The sequence below is a fragment of the Dipteris shenzhenensis genome, chromosome 29 (genome assembly GCF_047967505.1).
Source record: "Dipteris shenzhenensis isolate YYH24624 ecotype China chromosome 29, Dip_SZ_1.0, whole genome shotgun sequence".
NCBI lineage: Eukaryota > Viridiplantae > Streptophyta > Polypodiopsida > Gleicheniales > Dipteridaceae > Dipteris > Dipteris shenzhenensis.
Genome location: NC_141624.1, coordinates 27,257,502 through 27,282,954, shown reverse-complemented (window position 1 = coordinate 27,282,954; position 25,453 = coordinate 27,257,502). Strand labels below are relative to the sequence as shown.

Sequence of the window (25,453 nt, the reverse complement as noted above, 5' to 3'; positions counted from 1 at the left end):
ATCTCTGTCTGACACTATGGATCTAGGCAACCCATGCAGACGAAATATATGTTTAATAAACAAATCCGCCACTTGCGGGGCACTAACAGATTCTCTAGTCGGAATGAAGTGAGCCATCTTGGTTAGACGGTCAACCACCACAAGGATAGAATCATACCCTCCTTGTGTCGTAGGCAACCCTACAATAAAGTCCATGGAAATGCTCTCCCACTTACTTAGTGGTATTTCCAAGGGCTGTAAAAGTCCGGGTGGCTTCACCTGATCGGCCTTGCTTACCTGACACGAGAAACACCGTGTCACATATTCATGAATATGCTTTTTCATCTTTGGCCAAAAGAAATCTCGCTTTACGAGATCGTATGTCTTCTCGACTCCTGGATGTCCTGCACACGGGCTATCATGGCACTGTTGAATGACTCTCTGCCTGAGATCATTCTGACTAGGTACTACAACCTTGCCATTTCTAACTAGCATACCATCCCTTATGGTATATCTTGCATAAGTTTGGCCTTTTCTGGATGCCAGGTCATCCTTTTCACTTTCCCGGAGTTTTAACACATGAGCTTTAGGCCATAAGCTCTAGACAAACTCGTCCACTTTTTGAGTTTCTCTAATCTCGGTCATTAGAGCACTCTCTAATACCGTGAAACTCAGGTTGTGCATAATGCGAGACAACGCATCAGCAACCTTATTGTCTTTTCCTCTTCGGTACCGAATCGTTAGATTAAACTCCTGCATGAGCTCTGCCCACCTAGCTTGGCGGCCCCTCAAGTCAGGATGTTTACAAAAATGTTTCAGAGTATCATGATCAACATCCACATAAAACTTTGAACCATACAAATAATGCCTCCATGTTTTCAAAGCATGGATAACAGCATACAACTCCAATTCATGAGTTGGCCAATTCCTTTGAGAGGGAGAAAGCTTCTTGCTTTCAAAGGCTACTGGCCTTCCCTCTTGAAGGAGAACTCTTCCTACCGCAATGCCACTTGCATCGGTTTCTAGGAACAACGGTTTCTGGGGATCAACTATTTTTAACACCGGTCCTGTGACCACAGCTTGTTTTATGGTGTTAAAACTTTCTTGTTGATTCTGTCCCCAAATAAAAGGTACTTTATCTGAGGTCAGATCAGTCAATGGCGATACTATTCTGGAATATCCTTTGATATGCCTTCTATAAAACTGGACAAATCCCAAGAATGATCGCAACGCGGTTAGACTCTGAGGGATTGGCCAAGTTAGTATCGCAGCCACTTTCTTCGGATCCATTTCTACCCCCTGTGGAGTAAGTATGAACCCTAAATATTCAAGCCTAACCATACACAGTATAGTTTTCTTTCTATTCACATAAAGACTGGCTTTCCTCAAAGTACTGAACACTACTCTTAAGTGTTCACGATGCTCAGTAATACTTTTACTGAATATCAGGATATCGTCAATAAAATGTACTACGAACTTTCCGATATACGGACGTAGCAAATCGTTCATAAGCATGACGAATGTCGCTGGAGCATTGGTAGTCCGAAAGGCATTACCAAAAACTCATAATGATCAAACCTGCTTCTGAAAGCGGTTTTATGCACATCCTCGGCTCTAATCTGGATTTGATGGTAGCCACACTTAAGATCAATCTTACTGAAAATCACGGCTCCATGTAATGCATCCAGCAAATCATCAATCCGAGCCATCGGATACCTATGCTTGACAGTGATATTATTCAATGCTCTGTAATCTATACAGAGGCGAAACATATCATCCTTTTTCTTCTTTAATATCACTGGCGAAGCAAAAGGTGAGAAACTTGGTTGAATCTGCCCCAACTTGAGGTATTCTTCCAGTTGTCTACGCACCTCCGTCTCTTCAACAAAACTCATTTTATAAGGAGGTCTATTTACAGGCTCTGCCCCCGAGATCAGTTCAATCTTATGTTGAACTTTCCGCTCTGGAGGTAACCCATAAGGTAGTTCATCCCTAAAACATTCACAGAACTCCTCTGTTATAAGATTAGCCAGCTTGGCCATCTCATCACTTTGCGTAACATCAGTGCTAGCCGAAGAATCATCAACCGGCTCTACCAATGTTGTGCAAAGGAATAAAAACTCTACTTGAGCTTTTCGGATTTCCATTACGGAAACCAACGGTCTCTGAGATATATCTTTCTCACCTCGCAAGACATAAAGCACATCATTCATCTTGAATTGATATACGTGCTTTTTCCAATCAATGGCTGGATTCTTCCTAGAATGCCATGCCATACCCAGGGCTATATCTGCATGAGCAAGCTTGGTCATTTCAAAATAAAGCTTCTCAGCATAGTCCTGAATCCGAAGCTCCAACTGGATAACCCTTTGGTCCCATACTTCAGTTGAACTTCCATCTACCATCCTGACTGTATACGCATAGTCAGATGGACTTGTCTTTAATTTCAGCCTCTTCACGAGCTTGGAGTTAATCACATTGTGAGTTGATGCCGAGTCAAACAACACAATGACATCATGATTGGCCACTTGCCCTTTCATTTTAATTAACTCCGTATCATTAAAGGATGTATACTCCGTTGCTGCGTGCTTAGATAGGATGTTATCAGATGCACCGCTTACTTAGTAACAGACACACTTAACAACACAGGTACTAACCTCTGAGAAGGTCCCGCCAATTGCATCTGCATATGTTCCGCATTGGGACTCTCCTGCATTTCCACGTCGCATTCAGATATTATCATATTAGCCGTACGACAGTCTTTATTCAGTGGACAATCCTTCCACTGATGTCGTTGAAGGCAGCCGAAGCACAATCCTTCTTTTCTAGCTTTCTCTTTTTGTTCAGGGGTCAACGAGGACTTTGACCAAGCCCAGGCTGCCATTGGAGTTATTTTTCTTTTCACCCCAACGGTGGTACTTGTTTTTGCTGGTCCCTCAACCGGCTTCACCTGCTTGGTTTGGCCACTTGGCTGCGAGACACTTGTCTTTGAAGTCCATTTCCTCTAAAATCCCCCTTTTTTCGGGTACTCATACTGAGTCCCTGCCTGCACAAATCCACCAGATCTACCTCTCGCATCCTCATAGTTCAGGGCTACTGCAATAGATTCATCTAATGTAGTCACATAATTAGCCCGAACTTCCATTTTGATCTTGTCGTTCAGTCCATAGATAGTCTTTTAACTGAACCGACATAGGGAGAGGGTCTGTTATTTTCATGACACATTCCCTAAATTTGTCAATGTACTCTGCCACTGACAGACTCCTCTGACGAAGATTTCTATAAGCATCCCAAGCTCGGGATTCTTCATCAGGTGGGAGAAAGTGTTTCTTAAATTCAGCTTTAAACCCTTCCCAGGTGGTAGGAGCAACTTGATCCTTCTCTTGCTTTATCCACCATCTATCCGCTGCCTCAATAAACAGGTGAGTGGCCTCACGGATTTTCTTTAGATCAGATCTGATTTCACAAATGACGAAGGCTTCTTCCCACTTGTGTAACCAGACCTCGATCACATCAAAACTATGCTCGGTCATCCGACCAGCGTACTTCTCCAGTCGTACTTCTCCAGTCTATAATTAGCAATATGAGGCACTTTGACCCTTGCGCGCTCTAATGAATGTATACTGGGCTCTGGCTCTGCTGGAGTTTTGCCCTTATCAATTCTAGACGGTCTAGCCGACAAGGCTTGCACCATCTCCCTAATCTCATTCTGATTAGCGTTCACTTGAAGCTGTTGGTTCATAATCTGCTGTAAAGCATCTTCTAATATCGAAATCCTATTGATCAAAGTAGGTGTTGTGTGATGTGACATTTGTTGTGTAGACCGTGCTTTAGACTCACTAGGATTCACCCTAGAATTCTGTCCTTCTGCCTCCATAGTTCCACAAGGGAAAATAGGTTTTTTTTTTTTTTTTTCCAGATCTCCCTTTTGTTATGCAGAAATTTAAACGACAACCTCTGTGGTAGAAAGCAAATCGACAACCGCCCAAAATTTGTATAGAGGGGAAAAAATTGCTCCCTGGAAGCTTGAGTAGGCGCGCTTCGTTCTGAGACAAGCTCGAAGGCAAAACTTGACAATTTATGTGCCTTTCGCTTCCTGACTTTCCCTGTGTGCAAGTCTATCACGTAACAGCGTCCACTGTCAATTACGCTCAGAGTCAACTAGTAGATCACATGGCTTGCAACGACGTCTACGTCCTGACCCTTCCCATTCGTCACGTCAACCAAGACCCCCCAGGCCTTCGCCCCGTTCCGCCTCCTATTTTCTCCACGCAGTCGCCCGTCGATATTCCACCAGGGAGATAATCCGCTAACCAACTGAGTTGCCGTAAACTCGTTAACGGCCACGTTCCGATGGAGGCAGGACTCTGCTCCCAGTGTGCGTCAATCCTATGCCACGCTGTCGCCGCAGAATGTCCACATGAGATGCCCGTTGATGCTTGCTCGAAATCTTGCACAACCACAGATCCCCCGTCACGGACAGCCCGCGTTACCTCCGCTCCCAATCTGCAATCGTCTTCCGCATAGTCTTTGAAGGCCTCGATGGTCTTCGTGGAGCCCGTCGACGAGTAGCCGCTGATATTTTCTCCGCCTGCTGTCCGTCACAGCCTAACGAGCCCCTACCCTTACCTTCAGCTCTGATACCAACTGATAGAAACTCTATTCTCTAACACACACTCAGATCACAGGTGAAGGCATCTGTTCGTTCCTCCCAGCCTACTCTCGTAGATCACATGGTTTTCAATTCATTCGTCTTTTTTAACTTCCTCATGCATATCCACGAGACCCTCATCTCCCTAGATGGTTCCCCTTGCCAAATGTCATCATTTTAGCCTTTCCACTTGGTGCACCATTTTTTGGGGGATGCAAATGAGGCTGAGAAAAAGCCTAAGGTGACTGATTGGAATGAAAGAAAATCAGCAGCAGCACCATTTCTGAGGGTTCCCACAGTTACATGCAGCAAGATGCCATATGCTAAGCCATACAGGTCATTTGATGCTAAGCCAAGAGCTAAGCCAAGTGTTGGACATGAAAAATCAGAATTTAAACAACACACTAAGGCTATTATGGACAGCAGAAAGAGGGCAAACTTATGCTTTAAGTGTGGTGAGAAGTGGACTCCTGAGCATCGGGAAGTTTGCAAAATTCATAGCAGTGGTACTGCAAAACTCAACATGATTATTGAGATATCGGATGATGAGGATTTAATGGATGCTTCTGAGACTTTGGATGCCACTCATGATGATTCAGAGGGTGCACAAATCGTGGAAGAAGCTCCAAATGTTGGAGCCACAAAGGGGGCTGATTTTCCCTTTGATCCCGGTGGTGCTAATGAACATAATATGCATGGTATACAACCCGATGACACTCAGCCCACATGTAACATGCGAGGCCGTTGTCCTAAAGTCTTTCAGGTTGCTATGCCTTTTCTTGCACAAGAGTATGCAAATGGAAATGCTCCTGTAGACGAGGAGATCTATTGGGATGCGTAGCAAACAATTTATGTTATCTCTTCTCATGCATTGATGGGTGCCAAAAGTGCTGAAACTATAAGATTGAAAGGACAAATTAATGGCAAGACTGTTCACATGCTTGTGGACAGCGGTAGCACTCATAGTTTCATCAATTCTAAGACCTTACAGAAGGTGGGACTGATTGCTACTCAGATTAATCATGGGCTGAGAGTAGAGGTGGCAAATGGACAGCATTTGGTCAGTAAATTTTGTTGCCAAGATGCAAGGATCAAGCTCTCTGAGGATTATGAATTTGCTGGGGATCTCTTGGCACTGGATATGGGCCCAATAGATGATGTCCTCGGCTGCAATTGGCTGAAATATTTGGGTAAAATCAGCATGGATTTAAATGCCCTATCACTCCGCTTTGTCCGCAACGGTAGAACTGTAGCATTGCATGGCATTGCCACTCCTAAATTGCAGATCATTTCAGCAAGGCAGTTAGCCAGAGAGCTCAGGAAGGAGCATGCCCTCTACGCATTGAATGTGTCGATATCTCGGGGGGGTAGCATTCCCCGTGTTGAGGATTGTGATATGCAACAGTTGCTATCGGCGTTAGCTGATGTATTTGCTGATATGCCATCCCAATTGCCTCCCAAGAGGAATGTGGATCATGCCATTGTTCTAGAGCTGGCAGTAAGCCCATAAACAAAGCACCATACTGTCTCTCTAAGGTTGAGTGAGAAGAAGTGGCAATACAAGTGCAGGAATTGCTTGAGAAGAACTTCATCTCTCATAGACTTCTCCTTTTGCCTCCCCAGTGCTTCTGGTGAAGAAGAAGGATGGATCATACCGAATGTGCATTGATTACAGGGATCTAAATAAGGCCACTATCAAGAACAGGTTTCCAATCCCCAGGATAGATGACTTGTTGGATGAGCTCAAAGGTGCTCAGTTTTTCACGAAGATAGATTTGAGGTCTGGTTACCATCAAATCAGAGTGAAAGAAGGAGATGAGCACAAGACGACCTTCCGCACAGAAAGGGTCTTGTATGAATTCAAGGTGATGCCTTTTGGATTGACTAATGCACCGGCCACCTTCCAAGCACTGATAAATAGCTTCTTTTCAGATGTGTACTGGTTTTCTTCGATGATATCCTCATTTACAGCAAGGATAGACAAGAGCACATTAAGCATGTGAAGCGAGTGCTGGAAATTTTGATGATGCATCAGCTTTATGCAAAAGCCAGCAAATGCACTTTTATGGCAAAGGAGGTTGAGTACCTAGGGCATATTGTGAGTAGACGTGGTATTCGGGTGGATCCTACAAAGGTGAAATGCATCAAAAATTGGCCACGGCCACAAAATCCCACCTAATTGAGAGGATTTTTAGGCCTTGCTTCCTTCTACAGGCGCTTTATTCGCAAATTTGCCAAGAGGGCAGCTCCTCTTACAGACCTCTTGAAGAAGGATGCTTTTGGGTGGTCAAGGGAAGCACAACACAGCTTTGAAGACCTGAAATTTGCTCTCACTCATGCACCTATCTTGGTATGCCCTGATTTTCGTGTCCTTTCATTGTGGAGGCAAATGCTAGTGGCAAAGGATTGGGGGCTGTTCTGAGGCACGAACACGGGGTAATAGCCTTTGAAAGCAGGAAGTTTGATGCCAAAGAACTCAATTTCCATGTTTATGATCAGGAGATGCTGGCTATCTTGCATGCTTTCAAGAAATGGCACCACTATCTGTACAAAAGTAAAATTAAGGTGAAAACAAATCATAGGACACTCAGATTCTTCCTCAGCCAAACAAATTTGTCATATAAGCAGAAGAGGTGGTTGGCTGCAGTCCAATCCTATGATTTTGACATTGAGTATAGAAAAGGGAAGGAAAATGTGGTTGCAGATGCCTTGTCCAGGATGTGGGCTTGCAATTTGTCTGCTATCTCTACCATATATCAGAAGTGGATTCATGGCATTCAGGAAGAGTATATGCAGAATTCTAAAGCATCTCCCATATTTTTTGATTTGAAAAAGCCTTCTAGTCAGGGTCATCCGGATTTCAAATTGCATAATGGCCTGTTGTGGTGCCAAGATAGGATTTGATTAGTGCCAGATTCAAAATACCGCCAGCTGGTTTTGCAAGAAATGCCACCTTGCAGGGATCACTAAAACATATGAAAGAATCAAGCCAAGCTTTACCTAGGAAGGCATGTGGAGAGATGTGGTTAAAGACATGGCTGAATGCTTTGCCAACAGAATAAAGTGGCCAGCAAATTACCCGCAAGTCTCTTGCAACCATTACCCATTCAAGAGGGCAAATGGATATCATCACAGGATTGCCTTCTACAGAGAGGGGATGGGACAGCATCTTTGCTATGGTGGATAGAATGACAAAACAGGCCCATTTCATACCCACTAAGACCCGGTATTCAGCATCACAAGTTGCTTGGCAATTCATTGAGCATGTCTTTAAGCATCATGGTTTCCCTCAAGAAATTGTCAGTGACAGAGATGCAAAGTTTATGGGTCACTTTTGGCCGGAGATATTTACAGTAGTGGGAACTTTACTCACACCTAGCACTGCTTACCATCTTGAGACTGATGGACAGTCGGAAAGGGTGAACAAATGGGTGGAGGAATATTTGAGGCATTTTTGTCATGATACTCAGAAGTCTTGGGATAAATGGTTGTCACTTGCTGAATTTTGCTACAACAGTACCAAGCATCTCTCCATTGGCATGAGCCCATTTGAGGCAATGTACGGATGCAAGGTCGGGATGCCTTCTTCAATTGCTGACATGGCTGTGAAAAATCAGCAAGCACGGAATGACTTGGAGAGGATAGATGCCCTTCTACAGTTGGCAAAAAGGAACATGCAGGATGCCCAAGCCAAGCAGAAGAATATGTGGATGAGCGTATGAGATATTTGTCTTTCAAAGAGGGAGATTATGTGCATTTGTGTCTCCATAAGAACCGTTATCCCTCACTGAAAGGTAATACCAACACAAAGCTTGCTCATAGGTATTACGGTCCTTACAAGATCATCCGCAAGGTTGGAGAGGTAGCATATTAGTTGGAGCTACCCAGTACCTCCACGATCCAGGATGTTTTCCATGTGTCTTTGCTGAAACCACATGTTGGACAGCATGTCCATGTTCTTCCAGAGTTGCCACCTATGGATGAAGAAGACCACATCCTCTATGTTCTGGGGCGCATCGTGGGTTTCAGAAACCATGTACTCCGAAACAAGGCCTACGTAGAGTATCTTATCAAGTGGCGGGGACTCCCTGAGGATGAAAATTCATGGCAGCCAGAAAGCATTGTCCAGGACCACCCCATGGGATTGATTAGTAGTTGCTATTTGCTGCACTTTTGAACAGCCATGCTGTGAAATTTTGAGGGCAAAATTCTATGGGAAGGGATGGCTGTAATGAAGGGGACAAAGGGGCCAAGTTAGAGGTCCTTTAGGTGGAAAATGTGGAGGGACTATATAAGTCCCATCCATCCCCTACTATGTACTTTTTGATGTGACATCTAATTCCTATCTACTTCCTTCTCCTTCCTCCTACGTGCTCCCTGCACTCTCTCTCCCAATCTCTCTGTATCTATCTCTCCTCCCTTCTCCTTTCTCTCCCAATCTCTCTTCCTCTCCCTCTTCCCCCTTTCCACACTTCTCTATCCTTCTCCCTCTTCCTATCTCCCCCTCCTCCAATCTGCCCCCTTGCCCCTTTCATCGCATACTCCACCCCACTTCGGAGGACCCATGGTACATTGACATTGGAGCTACTCGACACAAGGCCCCGCACAAGGAAGGTTCTCGCAGCTTGAACCTGTAGCTCATGAATTGGTGGTCACCATCAGTGGTGACTCAAGTGTTTGGTAAAAAGGAGAAGTTTCATTCATATTCTAACCAAGGGAGAAGTTTCATTCCTTTTCTACCCATGATAGTGTGCGCAAAACTTTATCTGATGTTTCATATGTGCCAACTCTTGCAAAGCTTTTAGCCTTTGCCATGACCACAAACAACATGTAAGGAGGAGTTTGATGACACATAGGTAGTGGTGAGAAATCGCTAGAGCAATGAGATTGTGGCTCGAGGAATTCAAGACGACAGATGCATGTCTTGCTCATGATCGGGATTCAAGGAACAAGGCATTCTCAACACATTTAAGATTGAGCCCAGGCACATGATGGATACATAGTTTTGGTTTCACATGATGCAAAGTCTCATACTTTTGAGGACGCAGCCGAGCATCCGGCAGCCATGGAGTCAAGGATTGATTCCATTCAGAGGAATCGAACTTGGGACCTTTTTCCACGATCACTCAAGTGGAAAGTCACTAACCATTTTTTATAATCAAAACACGTGGAGAGAGAAAGTTCAGTTTCATATAGAATAGTGTAACACTACCAAAAAGCCATTAGACTTGTGCACACACATCTGTAGCATAATGGGAAGCATACCAAGTTTAGGGATCTAGCCAAAGTTTACTCCCTACAAGCTATCTAGAGTGGCGTTTATTGATATGGTTGCTTAGACAATATTGGAATGGCATCTCCAAGCTGTGCGCACTTGCATGCATGTGTCTCGTCTTGTGTGCACACGTGTGTGCATCTCTCTCTCTCTCTCTCTCTCTCTCTCTCTCTCTCTCTCTCTCTCTCTCTCTCTCTCAACTCCTAGGAGCTTGTGCGACTGAGGCACCTGCCCTAATGAGCTGCTGCTGCCTGGCGACCCCCTCCCGCTACCTCTGCTAACCCCCCCCGCTACCCCCTCGCTAACCCCCTCCGCTACCCACCCGCTACCCCCTCCGCTACCTACCCTCACGCTACCCCCTCCGCTAACCCCCCCGCTACCTCGCTACCCCCTACTACCCCTCTCGCTAACCCCCCCGCTACCTCGCTACCCCCTGCTACCCCTCTCGCTAACCCCCCCACTACCTCGCTCCCCCCCGCTACCCCCTGCTACCCCATCCGCTACCCCTCTCTAACCCCCGCTACCCCCTCCGCTAACCCCCCCGATACCCCCTCCGTACCCCCTCGCTACCCCCCCGCCCCCCCCCCACGTTTTTTTTTCCCCCCAAGAAAAAAAAAACAGCAGCTTCGACCTCTTGCAGTCCCTTCTTTGCCCCCATAATGAAGGGAACAGGGGGATGAGGACAGGAGACTAGGCCGGAGACCCCTCGATCCAAAACTGCATATGCGTGGAGATGGGGAAGGGGAACGGTGACAAGGCGAAAACACAAACGCAACTCAATCTGGAGGACTTCAACAAACGCAGCAACCGGTGCGCGCTTTAATAGTGGACAGCACTGTGGTCCAGAAGAAAGGGGCCCACCCAAAGCCCATGCCGCTCACCACATCCTCGACCTCTATGGTTACCACCACTATTTCACCACTATCATCCACCTCATCATCTACACCACCTCTCTCCTCCCCCCCTCCTGCATCATCATCACAAGTCTCCTCTCCAATAGCCTCACCACTGGCCCCACCAGCCACGGCTCCACAGTACTTTCCCCTCGCATCACCTCTACCTCTCAGTCAGCCACCCTTCATCACCTCGTCCAGCCTCGCTACTCCTACATATCACTCCCCCACCCAGATCATGCTGTCCCCACCCTCAGTACAACCTCAACAACCCACCTTCATTCCAACCCCTCTCGAGATCCAGTTCCCACCTGGACCAGGACATCTTAGGCCCCTGCCAGATGCTTGGGACTCCCTATTGGCTGAGATACACAGCATCCAGGCCCGTCAGGCAGAGCTGACACATTACACCCAAGAGCAAGCCCGATACACCCAGGAGCAGGCCCGCATTATACACAAGCAGGGCACCCTTATCCAAGGACTCAGACACGACATCACACAGCTTCGAGAGGAGCTCGGGACCCTCAGAGCAGCGCCTGAAGGGACCCCAGTCACAAAGATGGAGGCACAGATAGCCACGATACAGTCGGCTATAGCAGAGACGACTAGATAAGTGGACATGGCGGAACGGGAGCCCGCAAAGGCAACCATTTCAGCCGCCATACAGGAGCAACAGCAGAGGGCTTCGAAGGCTCTCAACATAAGGATACGAGGGATCACGCAAGACAGCACCAGCACCACGACGACGCCCATGGAGGAGGCGATCACCTTTGTGACCACCACCATGGAGGTCCCCGACCATGGCATAGAGGGGGCATGGCGTGTTGGGAGAGATCCCAACCCTGAGCAACCCCTAGTCATTCGCTTCAGAGATTCACATGCTCGACTAGCAACACTCCGACGCCTCTGCTCTGAGCCCTCTCTCATCTCTGCGAACAGGCTGACTGATGCATCCAATACAGCTGCATAGATCTTGGACATCACATGTCCAATCATGATAGTCCTGTAGTTACTTGGGTCCATGGGATCCCCTACCTTGTGGATGGGGGTGATGGTGTTGAGTGTCCAAGTGCGGGGGAAGCCAAGGCAAACAACGTCTTGAATAGCTTTGCTAGGATCGGGGATAACGTGTCGATCCCATATGCGATAAACTCAGTGCATAGCCCCTCGTGATCCTTAGCTCGACCATTGTGTAGTTTCAATGTCGCGTCCTTGATTCCCCTTTTGATGAACAACGTGCAAGTGCTGGGACGAGGTGTGTGTATGAGGTGAGACCATGGGACTATGGATCACATACTTGCACTCAGGAGTGTCATTGAGGAGGCTAGATCACGAAAGGAGAGGGTATACTGTTGCTTTGTGGATTTCCGCAAAGCCTTTGACACAGTACCTCGAGCTCGTCTTATCACACGCCTACAGACACTAGGATCTAATCAAGAGATCATTTGGGCAGTCATGGCACTGTTGAGAGAGTCTGAGGCCGAGTTCGTACAGGCGCAAGTTAGACAGATGAGCTCCTGAGTACCATAGGGGTCAAACAGGGTTGTCCCTTATCACCGACTCCCTTATCACCGACCCTGTTTGGCCTCTACATCGATGAGCTTGAGACTTTCATGGGGATGTTCGGAGGGACCGGTTGCTCACTTGCCGGGATCATCATCAGGATTCTTCTTTATGCAGATGATGTGGCACTCTTATCGTCCACACCCGAGGGGCTCCAGCGACACCTGGATGCACTGCAGGCTTTTTGTTTATCCCATGATTTGGAGGTCAACCTTGGCAAGACCAAGGTCATGATCTTTAACACCTCTCGAGCAAACATGCAACGGAAGCAGTTTACTTTTACTTTGGGTGGGTCACCAATTGAGGTCGTATCCTCATACACTTACTTGGGGGTCATCTTCCCTGGCCCGATCTTCACGATGAGACCAGCGATGTGGGCCAGACTGAGAGGGGATACGCCTCACTGGCTCGGCTAGAGAGACAGTGCTTTCACTCCTACTTCCAGGACCCTCGGACCAAGGCTCTTCTCTTTGACTCCTTGGTCCGACCAGCTGGTATGTATGGCAGCCCTTCTTGGGGGCCTGACATGTCAGAGATAGAGTGGACACGGGTGGAGCACTTGCAGATCCTCATGCTCTCACGGATGATCCGGGGGAAACCGTCTATACCACATCACATCATTCAGGCCAAGCTTGGTGCTTCTCCACTCCAACTAGATGCAGCCTTTCAGACCATCACATATCTACACCGGGTTAGATCATATGGGGACTGCACATCAGGGAGACAGAGGTTGCCATGGTTGGCTCTCGATTCCTCCATGAGGTTGGCAGTAGAGGGAGACGAGCGATGCTAGTACGCACGGACTCACAGATGGTTTGTGAGACTAGGGTTCCACATCGATAGGATACCTCCTTTTCAGTACAGTTTAGATGCCCCTCCAGTATTCCCACCCACCATCCCGATTGGGCCACATACCAACCAGGTCATTCGAGAGGATCTCCCCTGCAGCTACACACCTTTAGGATCTGGTTGGAGCTGAGGGAGCTTCCAGTGAAGCTGAGTTTCTATAGAGATTACTGTCTTCGCATTTCGGAGGAGGGATTCATCACACCACCGGGGTACACTGAGCTTCATATGCCTCACTCACTACGCATCTCCAACGGACAGTTTCGGGTATCATCACACGGCCTCCCCATAGAGAGCGGCAGAACAGAGGGGATTCCTAGGGAGCATCGCTTATGCATATTGTGCGACTATCAGGAGGTTGAGTCGGAGGAGCATTTTATTTTCAGGTGCCCAGTGTACTACAAGATCCGAGGTCACTACCGCTGCCTCATCGGAGACGGCTCCGGGTGTTGAAAATGGGAAGAGGGTGAGAGACACTCATCACATGATTGGAGACAAGAGCTGAGGCACGAACTGATGTTGATAGATGGTTAAATCGTAGCAAGTACATGGCCTCATTTATAGGCTGGGCAAGCCTTATCTTCCCACACTGACACCTCATAGATGAGGTCACACACAAGAGAATCTAGATCCTATAATCTAGGGGAGGAATCACACCTACCACATGAGGTGGCACAAGTGGCCTCAAGACTTCTTCACACACACAATTGTAGGACACTCCTAGGACTCTAGGACCACACACACTAGGACTCCGATAGTTCCAACACTGGGCTCCTTTCCAGATTCCTCGCCTACCCAGATCAGAGATGCCTCACGGCCTTCATTCACGAGGGAGTCCGACATAGAGAGTACTTACTCAGGCGACGGGGCTTGGCCACGTCATCAGACACCTCTCAGAGCAGAATCACAGAGTTCTTCCCATCGAGTGACATTGATCGTCCAGTCTCTAGCCGCAGACGTGACAGAGACCCCGACCCGACGATCACAGCACGACACACGAGACATCGAGGAGAGACACAGATCACTCTGCAGGACCTCCCGTCATTGTTTAGACTCGGGATACGCCCCACGGGAGTCACGGTGGCTCTGGTCTTGCATCGAGCCTCGTCTAGGAGACGGAGACGCACGGCACCCCTTGACGGGCAGCGTCCCATCACCGGCTATGCACCAACCAGGGCGACATGACATACGGAGGATTCCGCTCCGCTCCAGTCCTTTTCTTTTCATTGTTACATCCAGATGTATTTGATTATGTATGATCAGACTTAGGACTCAGCACGGGTGATGATGTTCATTTCGGTAGCTCCACTCTTACTGTGATTTGTATCAGGTTTTCTTTCAATCTCATGGACCCATCGGTCTTCCAAAGACTCTAATAAAATTTCTTTCTTTCTTTCTTTCTCTCTGCAATTGTAATGGTACCCTCTCGTCCGAGGCATTATTCTCTATACCGAGACACATGAGAGTCCAGAGAGAGGGCTGCCCACTGTGACAGGATACACTTGGGAGTCAGCCTATAGAAAGGAGATGAAGAGAGATACAAGGATGAGAGGTTCTGGAGGAATGGCCAACCTCCTCAAAACACACTTGAGATCATTCATATCTATTATGTGGAAGGAGGAGCATGCATGGCACATGTGCGTTCGGATTCAACCACCTAACACACAACCAATTTTTATGGTGGTGTGCTACTTTCCCCTAGATAGATCATCTTACGCACGTGAAGTCACTACAGAGGGCCACAGCCCATATGAGACGATTTATGACGACTCCCTCCAAGCATGGAGGGGTTCTTCTCTTCGGTGATTTCAACGCACGCACAAGAGATAGGCAGGTGGATTTGTTAGACTTTGGGATAGACTCTGTCAGAGTACTAGAGATGGACCCAGCAAATCTTGGGATAGCGAGACTCTCAACTGATGCACCACAAGTGACAAGGTATGGGAGACACTCGAGATGGGAGCTATACACGACTGATCATTTATAACGGCCTCCACAGATGGCCGTCATCTATAGGGCTCACCTGCTTCCTACATGGAGGAGGCAATAGCACAGTGGACTACTTGATGGACTCCCCAACTTTTGTGACGCGGGTATAGGACTTCATAGTTCACCCCCTCCCACTTGGCACTGAGCACTCATATTTATCCTTTGGTATCTCCACCAAACTGCCAGACATAGGACATGATCTCCCTACTCCACCGGGGTCTGAGTACACTTTGACCATACTCTTAATGAGGTATACATGAGCCACCTGTCTTAGGGGCTAGCAACTCCCTTAGGAGATGATGCAGACCTTGTTTAATTGGTCCAAGATGTGGCCATCAAATCATTCCCCATGACCTGCTCTACAGCACTACCCCCCATAGGGAAGATGCCGCAAAACCCATGGTTTCATGTTGAGTGCCAAGAGCTGAAATCCCACCTCATGTAGGAGCAGGCTTTGGAACACCTAGCGAGATTGGAGGCATAGCGGATCTCAAGGAGTCCAACACGACGTGTCACGTCTGAAACAGGCTTTCCTCTCACATAGGATGGCTGAGGCAATTCACTCTTTTCATGCAAGAGATCCCACCATTGCATGGGAACTTCTGACTGAGGGGAAGCCACTGATTCCCATCATAGATCCAAGTATATGGCACACAGACGTGATAGCATTGTATGATGCCCCGGCTCAGATCCCACCTGACATGTCTTCCATCCCCAGACCCACCACCTATATGTTGTTCACCACCTATAATGTGCGGGCGGCACTATGTTGACTTCACAACCGGCGAGCACAGGTTCATGAGGGCCTACAGAATGAGCACTTGCACATGGGATGGACGTCTTGGCTTCGGTCCTTGCAATAGTCCTCATATCCTCCTCCGCTACAGGCCTCCAGAAGCACCTTGAGGCCCTAGATGTGTTGTGTAAGGAGAGGGACCTAACAGTCAACTTTGGCAAGAGCAAGATTATGATTTTCAACACCTCATGGGCGGTGCTTCATCAATGTAGTTTCACCTACCGAGGTGACCCCGTAGAGATTGTGCAATCCTACACATACCTCGAAGTTTCACCTACCAAGGCGAGCCCATAGAGATTGTGCAATCCTACACATACTACGAAGCAGTTTTCTCGAGCTCAATCTTCAGGATGGTCCACGCAGCCAGAGCATGACTCACACATTGGCCAAGGAGCTCCAACTCGACTTTCAGGCACACTTCTAGGATCCCGATACAAAGGGATGTCTCATGAGACCTACAACCATGTATGTAGCATCCTTTTGGGGGGTGACCTCTTGACGGCACACTAGAGGAGATTTGAGAGATTGCAGGTGGTTATGGGCTCCCAGATGATTGGGAGTAAGCCCTCGGCCCCCCATCAGATTACACAAGCAGAGTTCGTCGCACCTCTCTAGATTGATGTTATCTTTCAGCCAGTGACATATATCCATAGGGTTTGGGCTCTGCCTAGCTGGAGATTGCCGAGATTGGCACTAGAGTCGTCGTGACAGCTTGCACTTAGTGGGGTCGGTCTATCACGACGATTTCCTTAGGGTATCAAAGGATGGATTGGTCATCAGACCCTCATACCTTGAGGACAGACACATCTCACATTCGTTGAGGATTGCCATCGGACAGATGAGAGTCTCATCGCATCAGTTGGGGATAGGAGTAGGTAGAGTTGCCGGCATATCGAGAGAGCAACAGATACACAAGCTTTGCACATTGGGGGGAGGTGGAGATAGAGGAGCATTCTCTATGCATATGTCTGGCATACTATGAGATTCAAGGACGATACCACTGCCTCTACCAGGAGGGACTCGGCTTTGGATCACTCTCTTGCTTGATCCATTTCTAGGACCAAGTCTGTGTCGGTCTCTATCAAATGGTGCAACCACATAGAAAGACTCTTCTGAGACAGATCAAACAGCCTGCGCCAATAGACCTACCCAAGCCATAGATAGATGCCGCCCAACGACATGTCACAGATTTCTATGCCTTTGAGTCAGCCCCAGGACACAGCAAAGTGGAGGAGGAGGAGATGGATGATATGAGGGAAAAGTGGGCTAGTGAGAGGAGACAGCATGGAGCAAGAGAGCAGAGAGTGGCTACACCACGCACCACGGAGGTCCATCCTATCATAGTCTTCTCCGAGGTGAGCACTAGAGTCGAGGGGTCACTCTTGACATGGCTCGCCAGATACAAAAGTCTTGGAAACCACACCCCCCCTGCCACCACTGCACGAGATGACACGACAATGCAGCTCAGAGATAATCCTCGCATCTCACAGGAGAGCCACCATGCCACCAAGATATGCCTTTTTGAGTATCTGAGTATTGTTTCTAATGAATGATTTTCTTTGAGTTTTTCTTAGCGCTTTGCAAGGGTCTTAGCGAACCCCTTGCTTCAGCCCATAGCGGCTTGTATGAGTCACCCTATGATTGTACTTTGTCTCATAGGCCCGTGAGGCCTCCCGAAAATGTTAATACATCTCTCTCTCTCTCTCTCTCTCTCTCCCTCTCTCTCTCTCTCTCTCTCTTTGCATTGATTAGAGAATTCAAATCTAAGCCCAAAGACTGTTAGTCTTAAACTGAATAAAAGTCACACTATAGGTATGCTCTATAACAATTGCGAGTTGCTTTATGCACTCTCTAGGAGATGCCTTGTGCACTCCCTCGGAGATGATGTTTTTTTTCTCTATTGATGTGTATTTTGTCTCATAGGCCCCTAAGGTTTTCTGCAGATGTTAAAATCTCTCTCTCTCTCTCTCTCTCTCTCTCTCTCTCTCCCCCCTAAGACATTACTGAGAGACTACACAACAATAGGAGGTGAGGAGGCTGAGGTAGACTCAGCACAGTGACACGTCACATATTTTTAAGCTTTTGAATCAGCTCCAGGGCACAGTGGAGTGGAGGAGGAGCTAGCTGACACGAGGGCAGTGTGATCAGCAGGGAGAGACGGCATGATGCTAACAAGCTAGGGACGCAGAGACCACACGTGACATAGAGAATGACCAAAGCATGCACGATCAAGGTCCTGGTCTATCTCAGCCCTCCTCAGAGGAGACTGCCAAAGACGAGGCGTCGCCCATCGGATAAGAGATCGAGGACACCACGTCCTCCGCCACAGAGAGACAACCGACACATGCAAATCCAGGACATAGTTGCAGCGCCACCACAGCAATAGGTTTCAGATTTTCAGTCTCAGTTTTTCAGAGCTCAATCTTAGCTTGACTTTTGAGTTTGATCTCTTGAGCTCTTTAGTTTAGCACACTAAAGAATATATGTAAAATCTGCCCCACAGGGGAGGTGGAAAATGAGCAGCATCTACTGCTAAGATGCCAAGCCTATGCTCACATCAAAGAAAGGATGACAATAGAGGCAACCTGAAAATTCTGTTAAGCAGCCAGCTACAAAGCTAGGGAGTTATCTAAAAGAAGTTACCGCAACAAGAAACTTGGACCGGCACACAAGCTAGCGCATCTATAGTATTTTACTATACTTAGTACACAAGCTAGCGCATCAAGCTTTAACTATAGTATTTTACTTCGCCGGATGTAAAGAATCAGTATTTCTTGATAGTGGTCACGAATCCCATAGATCTTGAAGGATCTCGAGGACTTTTATACAACCATATCGTATCACCTCTCTCTCTCTCTCTCTCTCTCTCTCTCTCTCTATCTCTCTCTCTCTGCTAGGGGGTGCACTCAGATATGGAAAATATGGAGCTGACAGGCTCCTCAAAATCCCCTTTTCTTGCAACCTCATCTCCAGCCAGTAAAATTTTGGACTCTAGCGTTGCAGCCTTGACACTCCTCTCCCTATGCAAGGAGATACCAGCGAGGGAGCCTTAACTGGCCCATCATTGCCCCCCTAGAGCAGATTTCTATCTACAGCAAGAAATACGAGAGCTAAGCTTGCATATGGCAACTCTGGTAGGCTGAATTTAAGTCCTCGAAGGGCCCAAGAAGCAAGCAGTAATCGATGAAGTAATGTAGACCTACAAGGCCTTTTGTCCTACCCCTCAATTAGTTTCTATAGTCAAGGATCTTGTTCACACTGAATTGCAAACAATCAAGAAGGAAGTGATTTTAGAGGTGGATATAAAGGCAAATAAAACAGACATTCAGGCTGAGATTACAGAGTACCAAACATAGTAATGCACTGAAGATCAAAATAAGAGGCCTTCTTGAAGGCTGGTTTAACAAATAGAATACATACAATGAGATTTTAGCACACATCAAAGAGCGATCCCTACCATTGAAAGGCCGGAAGAAGACGAAGACGGGACGGATTGCACAACTAATATTCTGGAGGGCAAGCCATAACTACAATTAGCACACGGGATATACAAATCACGCTTCTTCACCAATCTTACAAGCTGAAAGGGACCAAGATATGCATAGCCGAGGAACTCACACGAGCTCAGCTAAACAAAATTAGCCAAGGTCAAGACTGTTAGGAATGGAAAATGGGTAGTATATCATCAAGGCGTGGACCTCATCAAGGAGTTTAAAAGACCCTCAGTCGTAAACTGATGTATGGCTGCTTATTGTCTTAATTTTCCGACTACAATGCACTTGGGGCTTAGACTATGAACAGTTCTTCCATTGGTGTCGCTTCTAGGCTTTGTGATCTTTATATCATGCCCATAATAGTCGACTTTATGGGCATGCTTCGGTGGATGTTTATCACTACTTTCATTCTTCCTTGCATCAGTCTCTCCAAGGTGTGCACTCTCTTGGAGGTCTCCCTCTGGCCCAGCTAGAAGTCCTTTATTGTTGCTTTTAGTTTTGAGTAGTAGTTGCTCAACTATAGGGCAACTAGAAATGTAAATTATTTTGAATGACAAAATCTTTTTTCACCCCAAAAAAAATGTGTACGTGCGTGCGTGTGTGTGCACGAGTGCGCACGAGAGAGAGAGAGAGAGAGAGAGAGAGAGAGAGAGAGAGAGAGGTTGGTTTGTAATCGTTTAAAATATAGATGGTTAACTTAACAGAAAGCTTTAGCAAGCTTACCAAACTTTGTATGCCGCACCTTTTGACCAAGCCGGAATGCATATTGCACATTTTGATAGGCCATGGCCTTGGCTGTGGCAGCTAACGATTCCGCCTGTCATAAATATGAAAAAACAGAATCTAGAATTAAAATTTCCTACAGAGTCTCCTACTGCCACCAAAGGAAAAACCTTTTTTGTGTGCGAATATGAAAGCAAACCTCTAATTTCGAAATCTGGTCTCGTAATTTGGCAGCTCCTGCATAGTCTTCTTCCTCAACAGCCTTTTGTAATTCATTTCTAGAAGATCCAAACCAGTAACATGTTTTGAAAATAAGTTACTGATCGTTAGCAGCCTTTTGCAATCAACTCCACAATATGAACATAGTTAGTTTCTCCATCCAAAATACGTTTGTTTGTCTCATACGTACATAGGTTAGTGGCTGTGAGTAAGGGTCGTATTATATATAGGGTGGATAAGAAGAGCAACCCCAACCACATGTGAATAAAAGTTATACAACGGAGATGCACAAAAACACTCTAAGAGGACTGTTTTGCTAAATAGCTCATCTGCACATGTAAAATGAGTCTACCTTAGGCGCAGAATTGTTATTGCTTTGTCTTGAGCCTCATCTTTGGACGAGACAGATCCCAATTTAGCTTCGTTTTGTCTTGCGATCTCTTGGTCCACCTGATATGTTTTGAAAGCTTCACCCATTAATGCGTATGACAGTTTGGGAACATGGCATCTGAGAAAGACACCACCCGGATGCAACGTGTTTTCCAAGCAACCATACAGCCTAAAAGAATACCTCCCCCAGCTTTTCTCGAATTTGTTGTGCCACTTCGTACTGGTCCAGATTTAAAGCACGCTGTGACAAAAAAACGTGTGAAAAAGGCAATCAGGAAGTTGAAATACTTGCTCTTATCAAGTTCCAATATATGTAATTTCTAAAAGAAAAGGAGGGTGAGCTGAGAAGAAATAAACGGATTGAGATAATGTCTTTTTTTCACATTTTTCCACCGGGTGTCCAATTGGCAATGTTCATTGTGTGACACTACCTGAAGTCTTGTCGTCAAATCTAACAGGAAAAAAAACAATAAGAGCTCCTCATTGGCGCTTTCACTTTGTTCTACTGATGCAACCGTCTCAGCATCTTTGTCCTTGAACCAAGCTGCTGCAGTAAAAGTACACGTGCAAGTGCGAAGCCCAAGGAGACGGCGAATTCTTCCACCAGTTAAAAAGTCGTCAGCTGACCTCCTTGGACTGGGATTCGAGATATTTCTATGAAAGCCCATGATTTCTAGTGAACCTTTCCTACCGGCTCCGAAACAAAATCCCGAAACATTATTTTGAATTCCATCGGTAAATTTATTGTGATACTTTGTCTGAGTCAGATGACAGGTGTTTCCCCTCCCCATAGATGGCAACAATGACTGCCCAAATGTGAAGGGTTGCAAGAAACAAGTTGCACATTTTGTCTTTTCCATGCGTGCAATTGAGGTTGTACAATCCATTTTCGTTCAGCTTTTCGATCAACCCCGTTTAAGTGCGGTACCGCCGCTCATGGTTGATCGTACAAGATCGTGGAACACAGCTCATTCGATACAATTATTACCTGTAACATGGATAGCTCAACATTTCAACGCCAAAACAGGCTTTTGAAAACATAAGGTTTGGAAAATCAAGACATCAGACGCGAACGAGTTCCTTAAATACGCATCGATGAGCATAATCATGGACTGAAAGAATGCCATACAGATTGTTTTCGCATTATCGTGTAAGAGACTCTGCTCAATTCAAATTAAAATGAAGCCACTGAGACAGAGTTTTCACGAGCGCAAACATACGAAATTCATCGGATGAAGCAGACAGAAGCACAAGATATGCAAGCGATTGGTGAGAAGAAAGGATGCATTCAGAGACCTCAAATTTCTGTGCAGCAAAGAAATTTTTGTGCAGAAGAGTTGATGTGCAAGAAGCTCTGAAGTCTTCCAAAACAAGCAAGACGATCACTAGTGGCTATCTAAGAGGGGACAATCAAGCACACGTGCGAGATGGATGGACACCAATCCATCGCACGAACGGACTCTACCCCTCCCCCCTCACAAATGTTGCACTCTGCATTTTCCTTAGCATTGGACTCCTAGCCTCTCTTTGAGGATTTTTGGAATTCCAGCCCAACATTCCACCCGCTAGACTGGCTAACCCGGTGTATCAGCACTATTTTATGAATTGTAAGAGTTGGCTTCTCCAGTTTGCAGCGGAATTATGCTAGCTCTGAATCTCCTACATGGGGGCATGAAATTCCCCCACAGTGTCGTCTGGCCACCCACTGTCTCCCCGACACACCAACGTTGGCGTGGGAAGCGCTCTTATAGACCGAAAGTCACCCATCGTTAGGCAACCATTCTAACTAATGGGAGAGAGTTGTCCATCGCAAGCACCCATCCCATTACACACTAAATGCCCAAGCTGCAAATCTTCCTTCCTACATGGAGCCACTTCATGCCTGGGGAGAGCCATTCTGTGGGCAGCCAAGCTTGGTTGCCAATGATGGGCACAAGGTAAACCAGCCAATCACAAGCTATTATAGGGTCCCTCCAACAACGCCAAGCTTCCCAAAGGGCAGCTAGCCCATTACACACCGAATGCCCAATCGGCAATCCTAGGCAATGTGTGTGTGTAAAGGGTCTACCCATGATCATCCCATTTATTTAGGTGCCCTAACCATGGGCACTTGTTGGCTAGCTTCTAGCGGTTTATAAACAGCTTCAAACTAGTAGGGAAAAAACAGCCAGAAAATATAAATTCTTCACGTTTCTTTTAATCTCTTCATTTTCCAAAGGCTGGACTTGTAGAGTTCTATAGCAAAGAGAGGATCTTGTGATGAGATCAATGACATGTTCAATAGCTCTATGAGGGGAGCGCCTTGTAGGAGCTTGCATTAGAAGGGCATATTTGGAGAGGAGTGTCTAAACTTAACTAGGACTAAAGGTGAGAAAGACAATGGAGAAATAACCAACCCTCTTCATAAGCTTCTGACATTGGTGGGTTGAAACAAGAAAAGTGTGGACATGACATGTTGTAGGTTACAAGAAGTAGGTATGTCCATCCTTAACCAACTTGTATACATTCTCTTTGGCATTATAGATGTTTGATCCATCAGATTGATAGGGTTTGATGTCCATCTCAACTTGGACTTGCATGGATTATTGAGTAGCCTTGTTTTTCTTGGCTTTTGAGTTCTTTGGGGCCATTTTACTGTAGCAAAACTCCTTGCGAGTGGAATGAAGGCGCTAGAGTAGACTCAAGAGAAACAAAACATTGTTTCTGCAACATGAGAGAAGGGGACTTGGGAAAACTCCCTCCCTAGCTAGGATCTAACACCAAATGATGTAGACTCTCCTCTCCCTCACCTCTCTTAGACTCCATTTAGTTAAAGTTCAATCAATACTCAAGAATGAACACGAATAAGATGTTCACTACTTGAAGAATGAGAAACCACAAGGCAAAGAGCCTTAGAACACCCCAAGGACTATATCAAGAGGAGAACCCCAGCACAAATGAGTAGGATGTCAACCACCAATGGATGAGAAGATGCAACACAATGCCTTGAACCCGGTGGATTCTTGGCCAAAATGACCCTTTGCAGGCTGAGGATGGTCCACACCTTCCATAATTGGCTACTTCTTAGTCCTAAAATCTTCCTAAATTTTAGATCTAGTGCAAAGTTTGGTGCATTGCGAATCTGGATCTCTCTAGTCAAGTTGTACTTCAATACGTTTTCTTCATTTTCAAGAACTCAAGAGATCTAATAACTAGATTTAGAATTAGGTCGTCTCCAAGCTATAGGAACTTTCTATCATTCCTTATTATTGGAAATCGGGCCGAAAAAGGGGAAAGTCCTTAAGGTTAGACAAATCTCATTCAATTGAGGTAAGCTCTTATATGTACATCATCCATGACTTGCATTACTTTAGAGTCCAAGTCTCATTTGCATCATTCATTATGATGTCCATGTGGTAAGTCCTTCAAGTGGGGCATGTTATGCTTTCCCATATGCATGAGGGTTCGAGCCCTTGATGTTATGGATTATTATGCAATGATTTAATGCTTAATACAACACCTAAGTACATTTAATTCATATAGCATATACTTTAATGCTATATAGTTTATGTTACTATATACTTCAAATAAATACTAATTCATATAGCATATACTTTAATGCTATATAGTTTATGCTACTATATACTTCAAATAAAGACTAATGCATATACTTCAATGACATAAAGATTATTTATTCCTTGGTTACTCAATTCTAGGCCATAGCAACCAAAGGTATGCATGCATAAATCCAATGCATACTACATGAACTAGACACACAATAATGCTATGCAAATTCAATCAAATGGAGTATTGAGGCACTCAAAGGGGCGATTGGGAATGTGATCCACATAGCCCCCTCGAATAATATTACAATACATGTATTACTAAGGCATTCACTCTTCATGAATATATAAGGCATGCTGAAGTAAAAGACCAAGTGTGAACTTTGAAGGAGGCACAAAAATTATGATTTGTTTTTTGTAGACTAGCAAGAGTTACCTAAGTAGATATAGTTTGTGAAATTTAGGCCTATGTTAAATAATCTCTTTTGCACCATAATTCGCTTTAGACAATGATTGATCAATTGTTTGAAAATGTAGAAGCTAGAGTCATCACTCATAGCTAGGTTGTAGCGACATTTTTGAATGATACATATGTGCAAGAGATTGTGATCTCAAAAACTATCGATCAAAGCTTGACATTTTTCCAAACATCATCATTTCACATGATTTCACATTTTGTTGTATGACTTTATAACTTGTAATGCAAGTTGGGTGAAATGCACTCCTTATACTTTAAGAGAGTACACATATTATGAGGCCTACCATTTGCTTGTATCTCATCAAACCAAACATTGTATTTGAAAAATTGGATGAGAGAAAAAAAGAAATGTACTTTAGAAATTGAGGGTACCTTGTGAGGGGAGTTGAAAGGGATTGTTTTAGGGTTATCTGCTAGAGTTTCCCTCCTCATCCTCTCATTTTGTGTACCTTCATGTATAAAGGCTACTCTTATTTGTTGCATACAATGTTTGACCTCCCTCACATCTATTTTCACTCCAATAATGCTTCTAAAGTACATATTGTTCATAATGTTTGATATAGCCTTATGGTAAGACTACTAGTTTAGCAAAAGTATGAACAAGGGGTGACTTAC

The 25,453-nt window shown here is 45.8% G+C and overlaps 1 protein-coding gene across 4 annotated transcripts in view; it reads right to left on the bottom strand.

Annotated features, from left to right (window-relative positions):
• Positions 1–22,253, bottom strand: part of LOC147882653 (uvrB/uvrC motif-containing protein) — an 85,372-nt gene extending 63,119 nt beyond the window's left edge. For all 4 annotated transcript variants that reach the window (XM_087400425.1, XM_087400424.1, XM_087400426.1 and 1 more), the window contains exons 1-6: positions 22,115–22,253; positions 21,250–21,806; positions 21,000–21,059; positions 20,781–20,878; positions 20,409–20,487; positions 20,210–20,303 (exon numbers count right to left, since the gene is read on the bottom strand). In XM_087400425.1, the coding sequence (XP_087256551.1) occupies positions 20,210–20,303; positions 20,409–20,487; positions 20,781–20,878; positions 21,000–21,059; positions 21,250–21,705 (787 nt within the window). In that variant the 5' untranslated portion in view covers positions 21,706–21,806; positions 22,115–22,253. The remainder of the gene's footprint in view (positions 1–20,209; positions 20,304–20,408; positions 20,488–20,780; positions 20,879–20,999; positions 21,060–21,249; positions 21,807–22,114) is intronic.
• Between the last annotated feature and the right edge of the window lie 3,200 nt (positions 22,254–25,453).